Consider the following 9,223-nt stretch of genomic DNA (forward strand, 5'->3'; position numbering starts at 1 on the left):
CACCTTGATCATATTGGTAGATGTTATTGTTGCATCATATTACTATAGCGTTCATTTTAGATATAAAACGTATATATTCAAAATAAACAACATATAAATGTATATTACGTTTTAATCTAAAGTAATAGATTTATAGTACATAAAGCATTGATTAAAGAATATATATATATATATATATATATATATATATATATATATATATATATATATATATATATATATATATACCTTAAAAAACATTTACCATGTTTTGCTGAATTTTAAGAGGTATAACTTTGTATGCAATTTGTACAATAAATTTATGCACTGAAATCTTCACATTTGAAAAAGTCAAGATAACAAAGTTATCCTCAAGCTTTTGACTAAGTCATATAATACTGAGTCGTGTTGAACTTAGCCTAAAATCTTGGCAAAAATCTCTCATTTCCCTATAACAGTGCTATGCTATCCATTTATCTTTCTGTTCTTCCTCTAAGTCAAAAAACCGTCGTCCCCATCGTTTGCCACCGTCCCCACCATCATCGGTCTTTTAGGGTTCGTCTACCACCATCTCTCTCTAGAACCAACATCGCATAGTGCCACCGTCACCAACTAGCCACTATCTCGGAACCCCTCCCGCATCACCTTCAACCACCATCACAGAAAAAGCCGACCACCGTCGCAGCTCTCTGGTTAATTGTAGGGTTATTCAGTGGATGTTTTAGCATTTACCCCATGAAACGGTTTAAATTGTTACACCAATAGATGGAACTTCATTGTAATTCAACACATAAATGTAAGCTTTCTCTCTCTCTCTCTCTCTCTATATATATATATATATATATATATATATATATATATATATATATATATATATATATATATATATATATATATATATATCGATCTTAGAGTCTCTCACCTTAAACAGATCTAGCCAAATTTATGAGGATGATGCTATCATCTAGAAATGCTTGTGCGAGAAAACTTCAAGCTAGGTCTTAATGTCAAGAATTATTGGTGCTATTCTTATATTTTTTTAATTACGTTAAATGTTGTTTGAAATATGTATTTGTGTATATGATCTCTTGGCTAATGGTTTCACTCTTCTGATGTAGGATGTTTCATTTTTTTTGACTCTTCAGGGGAAAATGAGGTGTTTGATGATCAATGGAATCAATAAGTGATGTAATTATCTTGCTATTTGGTTCCAGGTTTTACACATCTTTTTGTGTTAATGTACATGTTTTCTTGCAAGTCTGGTAACAATTGTCGAACACCCCTCTCAAACCCTAACAATCTCTCTACTTTTGATTTTAAGGTTTTATTTTTGTCTTTGGATATTGATTTTGATTTCATTTTTCTTGGGTTTCTTAATTTACCAGTCCCTCTTCACTCTCTCCCACGACTGCTCCAACCGGTGAACAGATATGACGAGAAGGCGATAACGACAGCTTATGTTGCATTAGAAGTTCAAAGCACTACATCAACTGGCAAGGTAAATTTTTGACTAACAATCTTAGACCTTTGAATTGACACAACCACACACATGTATCATTTGAACTATATGCTAATGTCTTAACCTGAATTATGATGTTTTTACAGCATACAAGAAGTCTTGGGAGGCTATGTAGTGTCTTCCATTTTCTTCTTTGTTTTTAATAAAAAGATTAGAGTAATCATATTAATTATAAATTCATTACTCTATAAACCAAATTTTAATCTATTTTTTTTATTAATCCTCCAGGATTCTACTTGGAAAAGTTGCATCAATAGAGCTAATGAGTCTCACCCACCAAGAAAAACTTGCTTTATGGGTAAATATTTATACTTTGTGCATGATGAATGTAAGAATTTCCAATTTTTTTGATAGATTTGTTATATTATTTAGAAAACTCATCTTTATATCATGCAACTTATCAGGCATTTCTTGAAAATGGAATACCAGAAAGTCCTAAAATGGTCTGCACCATCTTTCTCTTTTCCTCCCTCTTTATCTCTTTCTATAAACCATCTTTCTCCATATGTTACCATATCAGTCTGTCTAGCTATATTTTGTGACGAAATGTAGAAGTTTCCCTTTGATTGAGCTAATATATATGTTAAAGTGCCACTTAATTGCAGTTTGTTTCTTTTAAGAAAATAATGGTGGCAATGACATTATTGAAATTATAGGTTTATCTGGTGCTATGTAATGCTTTTGTAGCATCTGGAGTTAGGGCATACCTTCAAATCCTTTGGTACATCGGAGGTATGATGACTACTTTTGAAACCTATAAAAAGGTAAATTAAGTTCATGAACTTTTCCTGACGATTGTGAATTTATGTTGTTATTCTTTTAAATGACAGTATATCGCTTTTTACTGTTATGAGCAGAAAAATGGGGTTTCTCCGTTGATGACATTTTCCCTTCTCAAAGGGGCATCCATTGGATTTTTGGTCGAGTGTATGACGATGTTTCTTAGTGGTCTAAACAAAGTACGTCATGTTTTTTTTGCATATTTTTTTTACTTCAACACATTGTTGGTTCTGGTTTACACATTACAAATTTTAATTTAAGTTGGTTACTTATATGCAACATACGTACCTCTTTGTACCATTAAGGGCACATAACTTTATATTTTACCCATATAGCAACACATTGTTGGTTTTGGTAGAAAATGTAAGTTGGTTGCTTATATGGGTAAAATATAAAGTTGTGTGCCTTTAATGTTAGAAAGAGGTATGTATGTTGCTATATGGGTATAAAATCAGTGAGAAAAAAAGATTGTAAGTATGCTAATAGGGTTCATCCATCCTTATCAGAGGAACATTGATTTAAAAAAATCCTTTTACTTTTCATCATTAATAGACTTTATTACTGATTGGTTATGAGACTTGGTGGAAATAACAGTTTCAGAGGTGTTTTGATTTACACAAATTAGCTATGTTTCTTGATTGTATGATTTTTTTGATTCAAGAACGTTTAACTTTTTTTTTTATATCGTTAAACCTTTTTCCTAATGGTGGATAAGTGGATTCTTAATTGAAGGGAACCAAGACCACTCTTTTTGCCGATTCCAACATTTGTTTGATAATTGAGATCCACAGCTTTTGGGTATTACCCGCCATCTAAGTGAGGTACTTCCTTTTTCATATATTCACTTTTTTCATCCATTCTTTATGAAATATACTTAAGAACCCCTGTTTTGCATTCTTGCAACAACGTTCACAAAGTTTCTTTAATGGTATCCATGCTCTCTAATTACAAATAAAGTTCTTAACTTAATATTTTATGGCACATAGCTTACAAGAAACAAAATACGGCAACACGCTGATCCAATCGATGTATCTCACTTCAATAACAACCGGTTTTTGGGCTGATTAAACTGGTGATCTGACCGGTTCCTGGTTCAACCGACCGGTCTGGTTTTCAAAACAGTGGTGGTAATGATATGATAGGCTAATCATGTCGATTTTTAGGTTAGTTTATAGAATTTTATACTCTGAATGGTTTTTTAGCTTTATATGACACTATGCTGCCCTGGTAGTTCTTTGGATCATTTGACAGAAAAAATTATGCTGATCTACTTGATAATTTAGTTTTTGTTGTTGAAAGAAATGTCATAATTAACCGAGTCTGGATGAAATTAACTCAATTTTATGTTACTTTTTGGGGCTGGAGAATTATACTATTTACCTTCTAATACAATTTTTGTTTCAATGAACTTTCTATGTAAACGAATTTTAATTTATTTTATGCTAAAATGGATTATAAATGTAAAGTTAATATATTGCAAGTTTGGTTTTTGATTTTTTTACAGATATATAAGCAAACTGAAAAATCACAATATAAGATTTTATGTTGAATTATAAATAATTGATTCGTTTCTTTTATTTAACTTCATTTTAATAGAAAAACAAAATTCACATTTTGAGTCATAAAAAAGCTAAGTGGCAAAAGTACATATTTTATGTTATATAACTGCGTAATTAAAGAAAATAATACAAGGATTGTTTATATTAATAGGTATTTTGACATTATCTAAAAACGTAATGCATCAACCTTTAACAAAATTAAAATTCATAAAAATTGGTTTCTTATCATCACATATTATAACTGCGAGACTTAGAAAGCAATCAGATAAATAATATAACCTAAACAGTTTGAAATAAATAAAAGGTAAAAGCTCAAATAAAAGAAGTTTATTATATTGTTATAACTAATATAATATATAAATATAAGATAACTAATAACAATCTTATCTATTAAGAAAGCAGAAATAAATACTGACGTTGGTTCAAGAAGGGATAGTGCATAAAAAATGTTAACTTTTTTCAAACTATTCTTTGAAATCCATGGTCTTTAAATACAATGTTTTATTCAAAATGAAACGGTAACTCAAAAATTAAATATATTAATATTTTAATCTAGAATAGTAATTTTTTTTTAACTCGGAACAGTAACAACGTTATAAATATCTTTCAATAGTAATTATTATATATATATATATATATATATATATATATATATATATATATATATATATTGTGAACAAAAGGAATAGTGAACATGAGACTTTTTGGCCAGTTTTGGTCCCTTAAATTACACTTCCGGTCCCTCTATTTTTGTTACATTGGTCCTTTATGTTATTCTTGGTCCCTACATTTTCTGTATTTGTCACTTTTAGCAACAGTAAAGCTGTTGCTACGCAAACCAGCTCTATTTCTATATGGTAATATCTCCACCGCCTTTCACAACTTTTAAACTTTGACCACATTCTCGATTCTTCTTTATCTTTTCTGCCCGTACCATCTCAGATAAACATTCAAATTTTCTTCCTTCTTCTATCTAAACCTTATCATATTTTGGGGGTATTGTTGCTCTGAGCCGTCCTCAAATTCTTGTCGGTTTGGAACAGATCAATGATCGATACACGGAAAAAGAAGCAAAAGGTCACGTCTCTGCGCGCTGTCTTCGATCCATCGGAAGGAAGACCAGTCGGAGGCCGCTTGCTACATCTTTCGGCCTTCACCGTTTCACATCCCACGGCGATGTCACCACCACCGTTTGCCTTCTTCTTCTCCACATCACCCGCCTACAAGAACGTCATCGGAGCACGGAGGGCCTCATGGCGACAATCGAAATCGGCGTTGGGGTTGCCGGCTGCTTCAACATTCTGTCAAAACGCTTTCCATCTTACTTTCACTTCTTCTTCACGATTTGTCTTTTCTGAACGATTTTATGAGATGTGCGATTTTAGCCCTAACTTTCACTCCCTAAATCGGTGAATCCAAAGCGTACAGCTGGAACTTGGAGGTGAGGAACCATATCGCTAAAAATGAATAATGAAGTTTGTGTTTCATCTTTCTGCATATGATTTACCACACACTTGCTTTCTTTTTCTACCTACTTCGTATTCCACCTCTCTTCTCTTCTTTCTTTCTCAAATTAAAAGTTGCTCTTCTTATCAGAATTGGTCACCACATGTTCGATGAAATGCCTTTGAGGCATTGATAATGATTGTAAGCAACTCATGACTGTGGTGCCTCTGGGGTTGGTATATTTCTCAATTTTTTAATTCATTATATAGAGTTTACACTCCAGTGAACCATTCAGAAAAGAACAGCTAATCAGTTTACATTGCAAGTTCCAATTGGTTGGTTGGTGACTGATTCGATTTTTGATTTTTCAATTTCTCATAGTTGTGTGCTTATTGTTGTGTTTAGGTTCTATTGGATAAATAGGATGTTGCTGGATGGGGAGCATTTCTGAAGGTAGGAATCAACTTGAGTTGAGGATGTTTTGAAGTTAACTGATGTTTTGTATTTCTGTCCATAGAATTCTATGATCAGAAATCATTATCTTGGAGACTAAAAAGGACAACCTCATGGGAGCTTGTCAAAGGTATTAATACATCTACGTTTCTTTTTTTTTTTATGTTATTTCTTCTGATTCTTTTTGATGTTGTTTTCCTAGGTACTTCTTGCATGCTCTTCTTATTGGAAATGTAATATCATGAATATAGGGTTGAATTTATTGGTGAGAAATATGCTTTTTGTAAAAAAATTAATATTTTTTACGTTGATTCTGTTTAAATGTTTCCCGTTTTTGGATTTCTTTTCAGCCTATGAATGAGGTTACATTACCATGTATTCCATCTTATTCTAGGCAGTTAAATCTTATACTTGAGATAACAGAGGTAAAAAAAAGTTTCATTTTTTTGGTTTACTTAAATTGAAGAACGAGCTTATTATTAATATTTTTCTAGAATATCAGCTTTCTTTATAGTGAGGTTTGATTTCTCATTCAGATGGGCTTTTACACTTTGCAATCGGCTGCTTACAAGATGTTCACTTGCTAGATGGTCAGTTCCCTATTAAGTCTTAACTTTATGCCAATTTCTCCTCATTAATTTTTTTCCTTACTTTTTTAAAATGTCCGAATGGGCATCACTCTGCTTATTCAATTTCAAAATTATCAAAATTTCCAGTCTTGTCCTTCACCTCATCAGTGATGTATGTGGCCTGAAAACATGAAACAACACATAAGATTTAGACCTGGATGCAAGGGTATTTTCGTTTTTTTTACAAAAATAAGATAAAGAAATGGAATCTGGCCAGGAAATTACAAATATGATGAAATTCTTTTTTAAAAAAGAATATTTCACTTTTAATGGGGGGTATTTTAGTCTTTTAATAAATAAAGAGAAGGAAATGGATTAACATACCAACATTTTCATTAGTTAATTTTATTTACCAACTTTTATATTTCTTCGATCAAACTTTGAATTTTTCTTCTTTTCAATGAATTTTTCTGACTTATGTCATTTTTTTCTTTGATTTCAGATTCATTTTGATTGGCACCAAATTTGGGTCATAACTGAAGAGGCTTGAGTTCATAATGTTTAAGCGTATTTTCAGGTAATGTAACAATTTCCTGTTATGGGAGTGGGGTTTGAGAAAATGATATATAATATATACAACTAATGTATGTTTCTTCATGCATGAGGAGGATGTTATTAGGCTAAAAGTCACTGAAGTTTTGATTTTAGAGTTTAGGCACTGTTTGCTATGATGGAATATTGGAACGAATGGAATGCTTCATTTCATTGGAATGAAATTTCAAATTTTTGCTGCTTCCATGTCTTTTGTACATAAAACCTGAGAAAATGATGAGTTCTAACAAAATGTGGTTTTATATTTTTAGGTTGGCATGGATATAGGTAATGGCCATGTATTATTCTCTCGCTACCGTTATAGGTAATCTACTTTGTCTTTCACCCGTAATAGCATTGTACTTGAAGATGCCAAAAACGGTATTGAAGTTAGAATCAAAGCAAAAGTCTACCAGTTTTTTTATATTGTCCTGTAACAAACCAACATCATGTTAAGAATTTGAAGAAATCTACACAGATCCCAATTGTACTTATTAGGGACAAAAATGACTATCAACTTTACATATATTTTCTTAAACGACAATCTTTATATGGTTTAAAGTTTAAATATGTTCTTAATTGCTTGCAAAAATATCCAAATATGGTAGGGTAGAACAAGGTTAATTTTCATTCTTTGTATTTAATTATTACATGGTTAGGAAAATCAATGATAAAAAAAACATTTTAAAAGGATGGGATATATACATTTGATCTAATACCCCAAAAATGTTAAATGCCGAATAAAATGATGTTCACATTAATATTTTAATGGTTACGGTGAAATTGTAAGTTGTATAGTTTACACAACAAATTTTTTTTTTTTTGTTTTTTTATAGAAATCAGTTATTTGCTATTCATTTTTACCATATTATACTCACTTTCAATTTATCATGTTGATTGTTAATAAAAAAGCTACTACATGTATATAACATGGTTAGAATTAAATTATGATATTCAAAATATAAACACGAGCAACATATCAATTGTGTACATTATGAGGATCTCGATCTTACAAAACCAGTCAGTCGTATGCCATCAAAAAGATTAGAGTTTGAAGTAACAACACAGGAAGTTTTAAAAAAAGATGACTTCAGGGTAAGCATTTTTTGCAGCTTTAAAAATCATTCATTTTCACTTAATGAGTTTCTCATATGGTTGATGCAGAATGTGAGGTTTATTGCTTATGGTTGATGCAGCTTTAAAATGCTTCATCAACTGCAACTTTCTTTTGAATTCGACAGCTCGAATTATTGCCCTTGAATATGAACCACCAAGGTCATTAACAAAAATAGTATTTTTTTTTTTAATTTTTCGGATAATAAACTTGACATAAAACTTGCTCTTTTTTATATGACTAAAACGTTCAAAACAATAGAGGCTTCTATGTGGATTGATGCCATAGCAAGTGCAGGATTCAAGATTTCAGGATCAAAATTAGTTGCCTCGATTATGTACAATCCTTACCACAATTTTCTTGATAATACCTTGAGATAGATTCTAATTGTGGTCAACAAACACGTTTCATTTAGTTTTAATTTAAAAAAACGGCAATTGGAGAAAATGGTCCCAAAAATTTTGTTTTTTTTTAAATAACATATTCTTGATGGATAAGGGTAGATATTGTAACCTTTTTAGCATGCACAATTGCATCTAAAAAAAATGTCAATACGATAATAATACAAAATATGTTTTCTTTTCTTCAGGTGGCTTTATTCAAGTTATGAGGAATGAGATTTTTACTCGAAATGTTTTTAATATCAGCCAAAAGCGTTAAATGCAAAAAATAGCAACGTACACTAATTTATTTGTTTACTTTCATTTCTTACATTAGTACATTATACTCTATTCAATCTATCCAATTGCTTAGTATTTGAATGACATTATAGCATCCTACTTTCATGACCTCCCAAACATTAACAAAAAAACCGACCCGTGCAACGCACGGGCCTCATTTCTAGTTATAATTAACCTTGTTTGTTGTTTGGAATATAATAAATTTTCGATAACAAACAAATTGCAGAAAAAAAAATTCTGTATGGAAAGAAAACTATTCGTCCATAATGTTTCAGACGGTTACCATCACATGACATACTGTTTGGAATATAACATGTTGTGAATGGAACTAATTGCCGTCAGACATCATACTTTAATCGTTAACCCAAAACAACAATGTACTTATATTTTTAAAGCAAAACAACATACTTTTATTTTTAACCTAAAACCGCAACATATTTTTATTTTCAGTTCAAATAAGTAACAAACTTTTATTTTAACCTAATGAGTAACTTATTTTTATTTTTAACCCCAAAATAACAAACTTTTATTTT

General features: G+C 30.9%; 1 protein-coding gene across 1 annotated transcript; it reads left to right on the forward strand.

The window, feature by feature from the left end:
* Window positions 1-419: 419 nt before the first annotated feature.
* Window positions 420-3,595, forward strand: LOC145159603 (bax inhibitor 1-like). The gene is made up of 10 exons (XM_079078616.1): window positions 420-775; window positions 911-999; window positions 1,098-1,241; window positions 1,365-1,477; window positions 1,727-1,796; window positions 1,903-1,941; window positions 2,155-2,262; window positions 2,356-2,457; window positions 3,011-3,099; window positions 3,265-3,595. The coding sequence occupies exons 5-9, from the start codon at window positions 1,761-1,763 to the stop codon at window positions 3,092-3,094; spliced, it is 369 nt and encodes a 122-aa protein (XP_078934742.1). The 5' UTR covers window positions 420-775; window positions 911-999; window positions 1,098-1,241; window positions 1,365-1,477; window positions 1,727-1,760; the 3' UTR covers window positions 3,095-3,099; window positions 3,265-3,595.
* The last annotated feature ends 5,628 nt before the right edge of the window (window positions 3,596-9,223 follow it).

Source organism: Lactuca virosa, chromosome 2, assembly GCF_052849685.1.
Source record: "Lactuca virosa cultivar CGN04683 chromosome 2, Lactuca_virosa_CGN04683_v6, whole genome shotgun sequence".
NCBI lineage: Eukaryota > Viridiplantae > Streptophyta > Magnoliopsida > Asterales > Asteraceae > Lactuca > Lactuca virosa.

Excerpts from the sequence above, each read along its gene's own strand:
- LOC145159603 (XM_079078616.1), top strand. The coding sequence starts at position 1,761 with ATGAGTCTCACCCACCAAGAAAAACTTGCTTTATGG. Across the intron at positions 1,942-2,154 it reads TACCAGAAAGTCCTAAAATG|GTTTATCTGGTGCTATGTAA; the intron begins GTCTGCACCATC and ends TTGAAATTATAG. Across the intron at positions 2,458-3,010 it reads TTCTTAGTGGTCTAAACAAA|GGAACCAAGACCACTCTTTT; the intron begins GTACGTCATGTT and ends TCTTAATTGAAG.